This window comes from Hippichthys cyanospilos, chromosome 14, assembly GCF_059441005.1.
Source record: "Hippichthys cyanospilos isolate Australia breed blue-spotted pipefish chromosome 14, RoL_Hcya_1.0, whole genome shotgun sequence".
Classification (NCBI taxonomy): domain Eukaryota; kingdom Metazoa; phylum Chordata; class Actinopteri; order Syngnathiformes; family Syngnathidae; genus Hippichthys; species Hippichthys cyanospilos.
In genome coordinates, this window is record NC_142382.1 from 15680001 (window position 1) to 15696943 (window position 16943).

At 39.4% G+C, this 16943-nt stretch overlaps 2 protein-coding genes across 3 annotated transcripts in view; one reads left to right on the top strand and one right to left on the bottom strand.

Moving 5' to 3' along the window:
- Nucleotides 1–8752, top strand: part of rbks (ribokinase) — a 41133-nt gene extending 32381 nt beyond the window's left edge. For both annotated transcript variants that reach the window (XM_088433858.1, XM_088433859.1), the window contains exon 9: nucleotides 8236–8752. In XM_088433858.1, the coding sequence (XP_088289984.1) occupies nucleotides 8236–8409 (174 nt within the window). In that variant the 3' untranslated portion in view covers nucleotides 8410–8752. The remainder of the gene's footprint in view (nucleotides 1–8235) is intronic.
- mrpl33 (mitochondrial ribosomal protein L33) lies at nucleotides 8603–12726 on the bottom strand. Its single transcript, XM_088433860.1, has 4 exons — nucleotides 12578–12726; nucleotides 12274–12292; nucleotides 12087–12193; nucleotides 8603–8929 (listed from the first exon to the last, which is right to left on the bottom strand). The coding sequence occupies exons 1-4, from the start codon at nucleotides 12597–12599 to the stop codon at nucleotides 8880–8882; spliced, it is 198 nt and encodes a 65-aa protein (XP_088289986.1). The 5' UTR covers nucleotides 12600–12726; the 3' UTR covers nucleotides 8603–8879.
- Between the last annotated feature and the right edge of the window lie 4217 nt (nucleotides 12727–16943).

The window sequence follows — 16943 nt, forward strand, 5'->3', positions numbered from 1 at the left end:
TGGGAATGGAACATGTTCCCTCTCTCCTGATCAAAGTAAATTGACCACAGGCTTCCAGAGCCTTGGCTGTTTTTTGTTGGGAGTTATCAGAACACATTCATAGATTACATTTTCGGGACTTGGGTGGCCTTGGTCTCTTCGTTCCGTTCCAGGAGGTCCATCCCAAAAGACTAAATAAAGGTAGACAGCCCCCTCTAATCCAGACATTACAGCTGCTACACGGTGGGTCCGGGCAATCAAATTAGTCATAGTTTTCTTTTTTTTCCCTCTCTCTCTTATGGCTGGAGAGACCGTGGAGCAATTGAATAATTCCTTCCTGGAACTCAATGGTAAAGGGAAAATAGAGCATGAGCGTTGCATTCCTGCGCCGAGAACAGTCTGGGTTAGGATGACACAATGAGAAAACTGCTACATCACCTTGTTTTAATGGATTACATGTGAACAGAGCAGCTGGTGCACAGCAAGCCAGATGTTGGTGTTGTCCACTGCCCGTGGATCAGTGGGAAACACGAAAGCAGGAAAGATTTAGCTTGCAAATGGATCAAAGATACAAGTGGGCTAATTGGTCCAATTAAGTGTGTGTTTGATCTGTGAAGCTTCCTCCCTCGTTACTTGCCTGTTTGGAAGCTTCCGGACATTGAATCCACTGTGAGTCAGCATTGCCCCTAAGTTGGTCTTTATTCACCCCAGGGTATTTTTCATTCAAAAGTGCTGTAGGTTTCAGGAGTTCACACCATTTATCTTAGAAGAACGGGCATCAAGATGAAAGGAGAGTGACAAATGCAATTGCTACTTCTTCAAGCTCCTTGAAAATAAAATAGGATCCAGCATTACTATTAGCATACAAAAAGTGATCATTACAAATCAATTATCAAAAAGTATCAAGACAATAGTGCTAATTTATAAAGCACAACTAAAATAGAAGTGCCAATTTCTACATCCTCAAGTTTTACTGTACATCCATCCAACCATTGTCTATCGCCACTTATCCTCACATGGATCACAGGCTTGCTGGTGCCTATCCCATCTAACTTTGGGCAGTAGGCGGGGGACACCCTCAGCTGGTCACCAGCCAATTGCAGACATAGACAAACAACCATTCACATACCCGATCATACCTAAGAAGAATTTAGTGCATCCAATACACCTGTCGTGCATGTTTTTAGAGTGTGGGAGGAAACTGGAGTGCCTGGAGAGAACCTGTTTGGGCACGAGGATAACCTGCAAACTCCACACAGGAAAGCCAGAACCAGCTGGATTCAAACTCGGGTCCCTTATCTGTGAGACGGACGTGCTAACCAGTGCTCCACCGAGCCGCCTCAATTTGTCCAAAATGTTCGACTACAAGTCAAAACCGTAGACCTCTGCTCATCCATTCATCCCTTTTCATAGTGCGCATTACATAAGCAGCCAAACAATTGTATTTTCATGTATTGATATTTTTAGTACTAATATAAATGAATGCCTTTTTGTCACAATAACACTTGTCAGACAGTGTATGTTTGTGTGTGTGTGTGTGTGTGTGTGTGTGTTGGGGGGGGCTTGTCATTAGCTTGACCTATTTATTTACTCTAGACACAGCCCACATTTCAATGACATTCTGCAAAAGCCAACAAGTCAAATATGTCTCCAGAGCTGCAAATTCTGTCTGTACTAATGAATTCAATTGAAGTCAGGTCGATGTTGTTGAACTTAATGGTTGGAGCGAATGAGGGGGGGCGTATAAACTTGAAAGCACACAAAGTAAATTAATGCATGGGCTCTGTTGATTTATTATGTCTTTTAATGGCCCAGTAAATGAGTGGGAGACAAGCCTTTATTAACTTTCCCATTATGTCATTGGGTCAAACGCACCCGTTTTAAAATTAAAATGAATAGTTTTTCAGTACAAGACTTGCGCATGGCTTATGTATATTCAACATATTCAGTAAAGGGCATTTGTATGCATTTTTGTTCAAAAGCATTTTCAAATGTTTTACAATATTGCAACTTTTATTTATAAATAAGCAGTTCAAAATGACCCAGGAATACGATTGCTGTTTGAGAGGATAATAAATTAATCTCAAGATTTTTTAGTTAGCAAGGTTATGAACTAAAAAAAATAAATAAAAATTGAAACTTTTGGATGATTGCACAAGACTCCATATCAAATTGATGGAAGGTGTTAATAATAAGACAGAGAAACAAATGTAACATACAAATATACATTATGCATTGCCTTTTTTGGTGAGTATGTTGCAAATTAAAAAAAAAAGTTTTGGAGGGCAATTTTTGTTAAAAGCACCCACATCTGGGTCATATTTACCCTCAGACATGATTGTTGCTCTTGAGAAATGAACATTTTTCACTGGCTAAGAGAAAAATATTGGCTTTGGCTTATACACATTTAAAAAAAAAAAGTGCCTAAATACACCTTGGGTCAAAATGACCAAGGGACATTATTGTTGTTCTTTGCAAACAAATATAACAAGAGGGATAAAATGTTAGTTGGAAAAAAAAATCAAAATTTAATGCCATAGCCTTTCACATGCAATTTGCACCTTATTTTACAACATGGTATTTACTGTTATAAATTACCACCCAGCCTAGTAATTCAAAGATGCCGTAAGACTGCGATATCAGTGTCTGGACCAACTGAAGCACTGTCCTATAGGCAATCGCATGACACAATAAAATAAATAAATGAATAAAATAATAATAATAATAAAATTAAAACCAACATCTTATTGGTCACAACATCTTATTGGACACGTCTAATAAAGACTGAGATGTGGGGCATTCCAGAATTGGAGGACATTTGATCTCCCATCCATCCATACATTATACTCTAACCTCATTAGCATGGTAAAGCAGTGAATCACATGATTTGCTGAAATTGACATCATCAAATAGTTTTCCAAAAGAATCAGTAAAGAAAAGTGTATGCCCTCTTCTTTTCTTTATATTTTGATAACATATCTTGCCGTGATTGAATGCCGCTGGCACTACTGTGGAACCTATCAAACCTTATAAAACTGTTAATAAACAGTGGGAACTTGAAAATAGTTTTATCACTGGGAACAGATACCAGAACATGTTGGCAGAATGCCCAATTTCAGTCTATACCATACAGTGCTTGCATGTTCAGGTTCTTTGACATGGGGTAATTTTCTTACTGTGCCACACTCTTGAACATCATGTGCCCTATTACACCTCAAACACCTTCTGTTTCCAGCGATACTATTCTCTTATTTCGGAGCAGTGTCTCGCCTCCCTCAGAAGGGATGCTGCATCTCTGCTGCACTTATTGCCGTAGTCATTTTCTGACAATTGAACTTTATATGAAAATGTCAATTGAATAGAGAGCTCCAGAATAATGAGGTTAAAATCCATGCTGATTACACTCAACAGACGTGATCAATATTGCTCATTATGGTTTTGTTGTAGTTTGATAAATGAATGTTGAATTGTTCTTAGTGGCATGATTCAAGTCAAAAACAAGGATATTAACTGGCGCACCGGATTATAAGGTGCAGTCTAAATGAAGAGCTGCATTTTGGAAACCTTTCCATATTCCAGGGTGACCCAAAAAAAACGAGCCCCAACTCTAATTAGGCCCCGTTTCTTAGTGTTTTGTCCGACTGAAATGAAACTTTGGTCATAACTAGTTTATTATATTCAAAACATCACATCAAAACACTAAGGTCTTTGGCCTTTTTTCTCCGTTCTACAGCATATGTTCTAGATGGCCTCCATTTAGCTAAGTGCATTTCTTGAGGCGCAACAGTTACAGATTTGTGCCTTGTTTGGCTTAGTCTTTGTTTTTTGGCGCCGCCTCTGGCCGCTGTTTATAGTGCATTTTGTGGTGGGGGAGGATGATGTGGCTTCAGTTGGGAGGGGAGCAGTTGCTGTCGGTGTGCATGCGTTGTTCCTTCTCTTTGTGAGATCCGGCCCACAAGTGTCTGTGAGTTGTGTTTTCTTTGTTGGAATGTTGTCCTTTATGCTAATATGCCCCAAATTAATTGCTTGTTGGTCCAATTTGTGACTCGATAACATGCTAGCATTATTTGCTAGTATTTATCTTCAGAATGTTATATAGTATAGCCTTGTATGAATTTGCTTGTTAGCATTTCCTTTTGGTAATTCTTAGCATATGTAAATTGAGTTGATAAGCATATTCATTTGCATCGAATTAACATTTTGCATTGAAAGGAATCTAATTTCTACTTCAGTTATATGATTGACTTAATCAACGCAATTTGTGTACATTTGGTAAGATATATCATTTTTGCATATGGGACTGACCTGAGTTATGTTTTGGTGTGTTTTCTTTTCTTTATAGTTTTACAATGAGCCAGAGTTTTACTACTGGCACAACTAAATTACAGAAGAGTTACACTCATTTGCTGTTCGCTGTCTATCTACCTAGATAGAAGCCATTGAAACGACTAGGAAAGACAGAAAATTGAGTGATGATAATCATTTAAAAAATAAAATAAAAATATAAATATATAAATGTGTGTGTGTGTGTGTGTTTGTGCTATAATTTTGAAATTTGTCAGAATGCCTTTTGTGTCTCCAATTACTTGCTAACAAGGCAATGTAGCCAGCAAAGCTAAAGCAGTATTTTGTTTTATAATGCCTTTTTTGACAAAATAATTGGCAGCAACCTTTTTGGGAGAAATTGACCCAGTTTGTGATGAAGAGGCATGCAATTTGCAATTATTATTTTCTCAGCTTCATTAAAGCTGAAAAGTAACAAATATACTTGTCAACTTGAATATGTTGCTGAATAAGATGGGCACTTATGTTTGGCTTAAATCTTTTTTTTTTTTTCCCTCGCAAACATTTGCAATTGGGTTCCTTGGAAAATTTGCTTTCTAAAAGGGGTCCCTGACTCAAAAGTTTGAGAACCCTTGGTCAACATCATTTGGACTGTGTTTCCACATTTTAGATGTACCAATTGGTGTAGAAATCTTTGTCTTTGGAGAGCTTCTCACAATCACATCTGTCATTATAATTTTGAACGCCACTGGATAACAGGCAGAGGAAAGTCACAAAGGTCAAGCAGCGTTGGAAGGAGGCAACCCGCACGAGCATCACCGCTCATCTTCGGCGAGTGCTTGTGTCATTTGATTGACAGGCCTCCAGATCTAACCTTCAACAAAGTGTGTCGAGGGCAGTGGCAACGGGGCTGAAGGGGGCAACGCTTGTCAGCCTTGGTGAGCTTCATGCAGTAAATCCACACTCATGGCCCTCTTGGACGAGACAAAAGTTGGATGGGGAGCTCGGACGTCGGCTGACTTCGACTTTGGACTGGAAATGGGGCAAAGATTCAAGCTCATATTTAGACACGGCTCTGTTGTGTTACTTTACAAAGCTCTGGCTTATTGTTTCGATCACCCTTTATTTGGTGAAAGGATGACACAAAACCAACATTGCGGTCGACTTGGCACGGCTATCCAGCAACTGAGCGAGAACTCATGACATTTTTCCAGTTTGCAAGTTTCAATAGAAATTCATTTTCACTTCTCTGAGTACATGCTGTTGATTGCACTACCAAGAAACACAATTTGCTCAGATACAACAACAACACAAATGCTCTAGCTGCATTTTAGGGCTTTTGTTTTTTTTTTCTTTTTCCAAAATCCTAGTTAGCAGTGGATTGAAAGTGCTGTTTAAGTTGTTTTGCTTTGCATTTGTAACTTTCTCAATTACTGCGCCATCCACTACAAATTGCACCTAAGTACACCTGCCTGTGACCGTATTCAATTATGTCTGAATTAATTCATTATCTATCTGGGTGGAAGAGATATTGTGTTCTTTCATTATGGAAGGATTTAGTTTTAAATGAATTTTCTAAAAGTTTTTCCAAATCAAATCATTTGCACAAAACGATATTGATTTTGATATTCAGCTCATCAACAATTTGAAATTAAAAATATTCCAGACTTACTGAGAGGTTTTGTCATTTCAATGGACTTCAGTCAGGCAGATTTATATTCAAGTGGATTTTAAAAACATATGGGTTGGTTGGTTGGTTATATGGAAGGATGGATAGCATAAGATAGATTTTTTTAATTAATAAAATTAATCACTGACCATATAGTCCAGGCTTCAACACTTGGAATGTATTTTAAAAGAAAAGTACATACTTGTGCAGCAGTTGTTGTATTCTCACCTATGTGTGTGTGTGTGTGTGTGTGTGTGTGTGTATGTATATGTACTTATATATACTATGTACATTTCTCTAGTTACATTTCTCTAAAAAAAAAAAAAATACATCATATATATATATATCTATATATATATATAGATAGATAGATAGATAGATAGATAGATAGATAGATAGATAGATAGATAGATAGATAGATAGATAGATAGATAGATATACTGCTGCACTTTATTTAAAAAACTGTAAACAATAAACCAATTATTGGTCAAAACCATCTCTTGGGTAAATGTAACGCAACTTCAAACTTCAAAAATCATTGTTTTTTTAAGGGTTCGGTGAGTGTGGCTCACAGGCGGATTAACATCAACAACAGAATTGAATGACTATTTTTCTGTCAGCCTGGTGGTACTATGTGGCTCGGTCAAAATGGTTGCGCACTTCAAAACTCATGAGTCCCATCGCTGTTGGTCATAATGTGCGAACAAACGGGGGGCCTCAGCCAAACCAGTGAAACGACCTCATCAACGCTTAAACACTGCGCTATGTCATGACCCAGCCCAGCTACCAGACAGGAGACATAAACACAACATGGAACTCCAACGGGCCTGTAAAATGTTTGTGCTCTGATCTCACTCTTTCCAGCATCTCAACAATCTGGGGGTCACACCCATTGTGCTGACCAGCAGAGTGGACCCATTTTTTTAAAGCTTGATTTGTATACTTTGCCGTAAAATGGCACAGTTGGGTCCTGAGTGTTTCCAGAAACTAACTTAATCGCGGGGCATGCCCCCAACCCCTCTGAACTTTTGGACCTGGTTGTGTTATGAGTTGTTTGCCTCGTGTCACTGAATCATCCACACATAGCTGACAATGTCTTCATTGGTGAGGCCATGAAAGGGTTACTTTGAGGCTGAAGGGGGGGACAGTTCTTCCCAGACCAGAAAGCAGTATCTTTTGAGAGCCGAAGTGATGAGTAAGAGAGCGGACTTGTGAGAACCAGTGAGGGGCTGCATTTGTGGTTTTACGCGAGCAGGTCACAACATGCCATTGTGCCTTTTCCCATCAGAACATCCCCTTGATACCCCCCTCCCCCTTTTTTTTTTCAAGGTGCAAATACCACATTCTGCTTTTGTCAATAGGTCTCCATCTGGCTCTATGTGTCTTTACATGATGACCAAACCTGAACTGGTGGCGAAAGGCCCATGGTCAAAAACATAAACATTCAATGTTTCTTGGCAGTTTAAGAACATACAGGTTCATTTCATCTATTTTTCTGGTGCTGTAGTTGAATGCAAATTCCCGTTTAACTGGACGGTGAGACAGTTCATGCGTGTTCTGAGGGTCGTATGTCACAGCACCCTCTACTGGCAACAGCAAAAATGAAAAAAAAGGACAGTTTGCCAGCTGCCATTTCGGCAAATTGCGCAAGTTTTTTTTTTTTTTTGTTTTTGTTTTTTTACCAACTACACTTAAATGCTGCCCCATCACTATGTAAATTTACATTGGACAGTATCAGTCAAATTTAATTTAAAAATGTCAAGCAATTAACGCTTTAAAACGTGCAGCTGTGAACTGAAAGTCATTCCAGGTCATAAAGCAACATTCACACGTAAATCTGACCGAGAAAATACCAAAATGCGCAAAGCTGTTATTTGGGCAACAGATTCCTACTTTGAAGCATATAAAATCCACAATATCGTTTTGGTTTTTTTCACCAAATAATTTCATAAATATTTATTCATAAAGTCAATGAGTTAGTTATTGATGTCCCAAAAATAAAACAAAATTAATCAGAGGGTGTTTCCAAATATTTGACTGCTATCATATTTGTGAATACTAGAAGAATGTTTGCCGTTGTGCACTGTGTGCAGTTTTTTACACAAGATGTGTTTTTGACGATTAATTTTATTTAACACCTATAGTTCCCTTGGTCAACCCAAAGTGTTAATAAACCTCAAACTCGATAACTGTATGGTCGATGATCGGTGATATGGTCGAAAGACTAATTTGCCTAATAATAGCGCACACAATGTACATCATTTAAAAAATTGGCTGAACATTGTTCTATATTTTCTTCCCAGGGTGCCGGAGACAGCTTCATTGGAGCGCTGGCGTATTACATGGCTCATTATCCCACAATGCAATTGGAGGAGGCGGCCCGCAGAGCAGGTCAAGTGGCAGGAGTGAGCGTGCAGTCCATGGGCACGCAGTCCTCGTATCCATACAAGCAGGACTTAGCGGCTGACCTCTTCTGACAGAAGCTAATCTATTGCGATGAGTTTATCCGGATTCACGAACTGGCCTTTTTATTAATGCGCTGCTTTTGAGAAATCTGAACAACCAACGAAAGACCATTAATCACTGCACAGTATATAGAATGGAACAAAGCTTTGCTTAATTGTACAATGGCGCACTGGCTGAAGTAACACACACAAGTTAACTGAAAAGTATTTGGAATAACTTTTAATGGTAGTTTTGGGAAAGATACAACTGACAATGAACTTATTTGGGATTATATATTCTAATATATATTGTGGTTGATTGAGAAAAATAAAAAATGAAGGACTTTTTTAATTATTTTATACCATTGTAAAATCATTTCTGGTTGTCATGGCCTGGTGAACACATATTGAAGTCTCTTGCTTGGCGTTATCTTTTTGAATCCACAAGGCAATTGCTCCGTTTCAAATGTTGCAGGTTTATTGTCCATGTGTGGAAGCCCATTTTATATTGACCTGATCTTCCTCTTCTCAAAGAATAGGACGTGCTTGTTCACTGCAACAAAAGAAAAACAAATATATTAATCGATGTAGGACTGGTGAATGAAAGTCGACCACACCAGGTAAAGCAAATTTAAAGATAGGTTTAATTTCTTTAAACTAGAAGAGTACTTAGACAATATTGCGACACCTATACTGTATTTATGCAAAGAGCTTTTTGACATTAGGGTCTATTTCTTGTGTTGGTGCATCACTTGGTGGCCCAATGGCTGATATTTGTGGGCTTAACGTTTTCCTTGTAAACATAGTTGTTTCAGCATAAAATTCCAACGAGAAGACTCAGAAGATTTTATTCAAATGAATTCAACTTTTAATTTTAACTCTACAAAAGATAAGACAATCTTGGGTTCATTTCATACTGCAAACAAAAGGAACATGGTGAATATCATCATTTAACGGTAGACTTTCAGTGTGATCCTGATATATTCCAAGCCTATTTTTGTTTCAGCCCTGAACTTTTTTCCCCAATCACTTACAATACTTACAATACACTTACAAAGTAACCCCCAGGCTGCCCTAAATTCACATCTCAGATATCATTGTGTAAACTATAATAAAGAATTGGAAAGTTGAACTTGGTAAAATGATCTGCTCCATTGGCTGAATAGCACACGATCAGTGACTGTGGAGTGCCTGGCGTCCTTTGGCTCGTAAATGAAACCATTGCTGATTGGTTGTAGCCCCCGGAGACAGCACTAACAGTTGACCATTTTCAATTTTCTAGTACAGCGGCGTTGCAGCCCCCCGTGTACACGCATGAAATTTCACATGCACAAATGGCGCCTGTCACCCTGTGAGGAGGGCTGACGATTTTCCTCTTGCTGCCCTGCTTCCTTAGGGAAGTGAGAAAGAGCGTCATGGCCTCCGTTGTGTTAGCCCGTTACTGATTGAGTAGTCGTTGGACTTTCAACAAGATAGTATTTCCAAATGGAGCATTCCCTTCCATTAAGGAAAGAAAGCAGTGAACTTCCAAAAATGGCTCTAAAATGAAACCTGTCAATACAGTCTACTACCCAAGTTCGGTGTTGAAGACCCCCATTCTGCGTCTTTTCCATGTTACCCTCCAACTACAGACCTGTTTCAAATGGTCACCATGGTTCTATAGTGTATTTAGCAAGATACAGTGGACCCCGGATTACGACGTCCCTGCCTTCAGTTTTTTTCACCGTTATGCCCTTTATTTCGGCTTACGACACATTCAACATGGCGGTCAGTGTGCGTGCGTGACCGCCATGTTGGACGTGTCTGCGCTCATACGTCTATTCACGCGTCACCGCTTACGTCACTACAATGCTGGTCTGTTATTGGTTGGCGTCAATGTCAAAATGGCTGCATGCTAAAGATTGGATCTCATCTTGAGTGCTTAAAATAAAGTATTTATTGTGCATTTTACTGCTTAATTCAAACTTGAATGGGTTAGCCGCGGGTCCCAAGATTGCTAATGATGTTAAAGAGAGAAGTAAGAAGACAATATTTGCCAAAACGAAGCTGGAAATAATCAAGAAACACGAAGAAGGCTAAACTACCCTGGCCTAGGCTAAGCTACTCTCACTAGGGGATTTGGCCATAACAAGCTCCTCGAAGGAGAGCGTGACCGTGTGTCAGCCTCGTTGCAAAGTCTTTCTCTCCGAGCTCTCGGACTGCAGTCTTTTATTGAAAAGTTGTTGCTGAGTCGTGGTGGGTCTCATGATTCAATCTGTGGCATCACATGGCTATTGTGCAATCGGCAGGCTCCACTCGCCCTTTGAACATTGTTGACAACTCACACATCCCAATGTCTATGCATAGACAATAGGGAGCCAGCACAGCTCCTGGAGCAGCTGGAGCACATGAAACAATGTCGCTTCATCAGTGCAACAGCCAGTTTATAATTAACTCTTAAATCTTACACTATTTAATATAGGTTTGGATTGTCCGCCATACAGCGAATTCGCGTTACGATCCCAACCCCGGAATAGATTAACGTCATAAACCGGGGGCCCTCTGTATTCATTTCTTTCTGGTTACTTCCACCGGCACTGAATATATGTGAAAAATCAGGCATTACAACGATGAACAAGACAACATCGCAGAAAGGAACGCGGTTGGCTGCACTTTGCCCATATGATGGCAAGCTTTATTCAGGGTCGGGTCATAAGGGCAGCAGCTTGAGAGGGAAAGCCCAGATTTCCCTCTCCCCGGCCACTTTGTCCAGCTCCTCCAGGAGGATCCCCAGGCGTTGCCAGGCCAGCCGAGAGGCATAGTCTCTCCAGCGTGTCCTGGGACGACCCAGTGGGACATTGCTACTTAAAATAAATAAATAAATAAAAATTACCAGGGTACTTTTAAGTTCTACACTTAGTACCATGCATTGAGCCAGCTGCCATCTGGTAGGATGTATGACGGCAGAGGGAACTCAAAAAACAAAGACACACAAAGCAGAAAAGTAAAACTCAACTCAAATTCTTCGTACAATCTGGTCATGTTAATAATGTAAATCAAAGTTCTCCCAACTACAGGATCATGGTCTGGCAGTGGGGTCACACTAAATTTACTTTGAATTACTTCATCTACGACATGGAGACTATTTTTTTTTTTTTTGCATACTTTGTTCCATCCATCCATTTTCCATAGCTGCTTATCCTAACTTAATTAGGGATAATTGTTGTGTCCATTTCGAAATTTGTAATATCTTAGATCACTTCCCAATGAAAATAAAAATATTACAATAATAATAAACAATAAAAAATTATATTGTCTCAATTTTGTCACTAAGACTCAGTGTGAAATAAATTCTTGTTTCACCGAACAAAAGCATATGTATTTACAAGAAGCTATAACTTAATCTGTTTTATGACTCGTAACAGGTGGGCATAAGTACAATTTTTGCACCTGTCACTCTTCTAGTATAAATAGGCAAAAACATATATCTGATAATACAAATAAATGAAAATGAATAATGACGTTGATAAAAACAAATAATACTAATGCAATAAAATAATAGTAGACGTTATCAACAATACTGTGAATAAATGTACTTAATTCTTTCCATTTTAAGGTTGCTACACATCACAATTGATGACCGGACATCGCGATACCTAAACCGCGATACAAACCAAACGTTGGATTTTGTGAGCTTTCCTACACTCATTTCTTCTATTGCCAAATCTTACCAATGGGATCATGCTTGCGCAGCACCAGTTTCTCTCTGAGACGGTTTCTTTTTGTGTTGAAGCGGTAGCCAGTTCCTGCAGCGCTCATCATCTGCACAAGTATGGTCCTTGCAAAGGGTAAACAATACTCTCGTTACTACCTTGTTCGGGGAAATCAGAATAATGGTTCCAACCATTTATTACTTACTTTGATTTCGCCTTTGCAACTGAAACAGGAAAAGAGCTCAAATGAAAGATGTTTGAAAACAATACCTCATTTCGAACGAACTACAATGTTTATAATGCTTCTAATTTTTCTGAGCGACGATTACATATTGTGATAACAGATAGTGAATATGAGCAGGTTACAAACCATGTACTCGCTTAAGTGTAAATAATGTAAGCATTTAAAATAAGCAGCAACTGCGCTAGTTGCGCTAATTCCTAAAACGCTAAAGTAGTGCACTCATTTTAATCTTCAATCGTAAAGGGAATATGTGTTGAATACTCACGGTTCACAGAGGTAAGAAACATTTTTGCCCCAGAAGATGAAAATCTAGAAAATAGCTGTTAAATATAAATAAAGACTTGTGGCATGAGCTAGTAAGTCACATTGAACATCTACTTCCGGGTCAACACCCGTTGTACTTCCGTGTTGTAGCTGGTTCATATTTTGTTTTCGTATGGAATAATCAGTAATTTTCTACAGTCTAAAATTTAATTAAGAGGGAAAACTTAAGTACTGATACAAATAGAATTATTTTGAGTCGAATTTCCTTTTGCGATGGATTAGGAAAAAAATGCATGCAATTTTCTGAGGCGTTCAACCAAAAGTGATGTAAAATACGTATCTACAGATATTCGAAATAAATAAATGAGTGGCTACTATCGACCGCATTCACATGTTATTCACATATTTGCTGACTTTTTTTTTCAAAATTCTTAAAAGTCCTTTTTTGATATACAGAGTTGCTTCATTTATTGCTATGATTTATTATTTATGTATTATGTGTTTATTTTATTGCTATGGTACGTTTTTGAAAAATACCTTAACCGAAAAGTCAATCCATCCATCATTTCATCAATTTTGTACCGATACTCATGGGGCGGGCTGTGGGGGCAGGAGGTTTAGCAGGGAAGCCCAGACTTCAATCTCCCCAGTCACTTCTTCCAGCTCCTCAGGCGGGATCCCTAGGTGCTCCCAGGCCAGCCGAGAGACATAGTCTCGCTAGCGTGTCCTGGGTTGTCCCGGTGGGATATGCCCGGAACACCACACCAGGGAGGCATCCAGGAGGCTTACTAATTAGAAGCCCAAGTAATGACTGGTTCCTTTCAATGTGTGGAGGAAGCAGATCGACACCGATTCCCTCTGAGATGACCAAGCATCCACCAGCAGATTCGAGGACTGCTACCTAGACAGGCACTGACCACCTGACAAAAACACAAATGAACAATGGAGGGACGGGACATGGTCCACGCACGACCTAGGATGTCCCGGTGCCAAGTGTACATATGGAGACCCTTATGTATGATTATGATGTTTGTTATGTACAGTACAATCCATGACAAGCACTGAGGTCCAGTAACATTAACCCTTTACCTGAAGCCCAGCTCACACTCCACTCGACCCCTATGGCCACTCCTGCAGGTGGTGGTGGTGGTGGGGGGGAATGATTCCAGGCAAAAGGCTTTGTTTTTGTCATCTGGAATGTAATTGCAATAAAGTAATCATTTTCTTTTAGTTTCGGGCACTTTGGTGCACTTGCTTCTTTTTTTCCCCGTTTTAGACTAAGCTCTAACCCGTATAAACACGATGAAAATAATTAACAGTTGTTGAAAGTTGATTTTTATTGCGTTTTTTTGTTGTTAATGTTAAAAAGGATACATGTGTCGGTATACTAAAACAATTTTCATCAATAATAATCTTACTTATGTACAGTGCATCGACTGGAGGGGGGTTCTCTTTTCTAGGGGGGGCCTGGCAAAATATAGTTGCGAAACACTGGCCTATAGGAAGGGGGCCCCGTGGGTGTAAGCTCGACCATCGGGCTCCACACCTGGCTCCAAAGGGGGACCCCAGTGACCCACGTCTGAGTAAGGAAAAATAGTGTCCGTTGTTTATACTCATTATAAGTGTTCTATGATACTTAGTCTGGTCCTTCACCGAGGACTTGTTTGCCAAGAGTGGCCATGCCAGGGCATAAAGTCCCAGACAATTTAGTTTCTTGGATCATTGAGACGCAAACCCCTCCAGCATAATAGGTTGATGGCCCACACAGGGGTACAACTAGTTAAATACATATAATAGAGGTTGCTTTTTTGGTTTTTAAATTGTTTTCATTTCTCATGATTTTGTTCATTATACTGCATGTCTTTTTTTATTAGAGTTACTCATTCATTAATTATGTTTTTAGTTTTATGATATGTTTTAAGGCTCTAAAACCCCTCACCATATAGTTAATACCCTTTTGTCAGGCAGGTATTAAAATTTTCTCACATTTCATTCTTTCACATGCCTAGCTTTGAACAACAGCTCGAATCAAACCCGAGCTTGCCCCTATCTACCAGGATTAACGACGTTCCGGTATATTGTATCTCTGATAGCATCCCCCTCGCAAAACCTTCACCTGCTGCCATTGCAAACAGTAAATACAATTCATCTAAAAGGCCCAAAAATGAGTGTGTGTGCCGAGTGGGTGTGGCTTCCAGATGAAATGACCATGGATGTTTTGGACCGGCTGAACACTGTAACTAGGCAGCTGTCAGGATGTGTGAAGGAGCTTACGTCATTATGGGTTAATTCTGAGAACGAGGCTGAAATCACTTGCTTCAGTTCTCCTCCTCCTCCCTCCGTACTCATTCAGCACTCTAAAACCACTCCGGACGTGAGCTGTGCTTTCCTTCTCCCACTTCATAGCACTTTTACTCAATACGACAAGCACCATCTTCCATGGCTTATTTGCCAGCCTAAGTATCACCAATGCACACTTTGCACTTATATGAGCCCATTGCACTTAAACCATGGTTTCTCACTATGGTTCACGTGAAGTGGAAAATGTTCTAGGGTCCAGGTTTTATTTGAGAGAGGAAACCTGAGAATATTTAGTAAGCTGGCCAAGGTGACACCAGAGGTCAATTTTGGGTGGCACGTAACCTAAAATTGCATAAAATGGGTCCTCTATAATAAGGGAATGATGCATTTAGGGTGTACACACTTTGGGCCCTTATTTCCTTCGGGGCAGCATTTTCTCTCTTGTATTAATATCTTAGACTTTGTGCATGGTAAAATTTGGTTTAATGGGCGTTTAGGTCGTTATGCACCATGGTGGGACAGAACAAACTGAGTCTAGGCCAATCATGGCATTATCCCTCACTTGAATTGCAAAAGTAGAGAGACTCTGGTGTCTATATTACACAGATATGTGTTCATATCTGTAAATGATGTAGGCAATGTCAGTGACGTGTGTAATTGCCAACCCAGCAAACATTGGATGAAAATACATTGAAAAGACATGACTTGTGTCCGTATGAAAGCGTCTGAATCTTGCTGTCAATTGAAAGCTGATAAGATGGAATTTTCAAGTTGTTAAAAAGATGTCTTGAAAAAGACATCCATCTATTATTGTGTGAATTTACTTGAAAAGTGAAAGGTAAAAAGTTGTTTTTTGTTGTTGTTTTTTTTGTCTTTTCAAATAACTCAACAATGTGTCCTGCCTGGTTCCCCAACAACTGGTGTGGACCTTGGTGGCCTTCAGGGTCTTGCTAAAGGACTTATCTAATTGGTCGCCCATAGTGTGTAAGATCCTAGCAAGCAATGCATATGTGAAAGTACAGAAGATTTCTTTTTTGTCCCTATTTTGTTATTCAAAACACTATTTATTAATATGGATTTAACAATCAAAGATGACAAATCTTAGCTCCAAAAATAAAACTCCTACCAAAGTTTGGCATTAGCTGCAAGTTCTTTTTGTCAATCGGCAGTTAAATGAGCTCCACTGCGACAAAATTTGAGTTTAATATACAAACAGCAGTGCAATAATATCTGGCAATTCTGTCTTATTATACTCTTGGCATTGTTGTGTCTTTGTAAAGACAGCATCTTGCAAGCAATGGAAGTAAGGTAAGTATGTGCCTGAGTTCAAGTGTCCTCAAATTCATTCAGTTCCAGCGCCTAAACTCCCGCTCTCTCGCTCTCTCTCTCTCTCTCTCTCTCTCTCTCTCTCTCTCTCTCTCTCTCTCTCTCTCTCTCTTTCTTCTCTCTCACTCAGTCTCTCTGGCAGTGTGAAACTATGTTGCTTGTTTTGCTGCTCTCCTCAATTAGATATTTTCTATATTCAGTTCACAATACCATCTAATCTCTTGCTTATGCACTGCATAAAACCTTCTTCATGTTTTGTTTGCATGTAAATCCAATATTTGCATTTGAAAATGTTTTTGTTTGCATTCTGTTTGCCTGTTCTAAAATATTTAGAAACAGTCATTTGACCATAATCTTATGCAGTAGTTATTTCCATTCAAAGGAAGGAGACTGGCAGCAGTGCGAATTGTTCTTTCCGCTTGCGTAAATCTGAGTACTTGTGTCAGCTATGATGTCACTCACTGATGTGCATCAGGTTGCTATGGTTACGCCGATGCTTTTAGATTGTCGCTCTCCGCAAAGATCGTTCTGCGATACGGAGGCTGCTTACCTGAATAGCACAATCCATCCAGCATAACTAAGTACACTACAACTTACTATAAAACTTTTCTTCACATTATACATTTCTGTATTTGTCATTAAAAAGACTCAAATCATGTTTGCTACACATTAGCATATCGGCAGACGTAACTTTCAAATGTTTCCTTGCTTGTCAGCTACTATATGCTGTCGTCCTGATG

Coding starts and splice junctions, on each gene's coding strand:
- mrpl33 (XM_088433860.1), bottom strand. CDS start 12,599: ATGTTTCTTACCTCTGTGAACC. Junction 8,930..12,086: donor GCGCAAGCATGATCCCATTG/GTAAGATTTGGC, acceptor CTTTTGTTGCAG/TGAACAAGCACGTCCTATTC.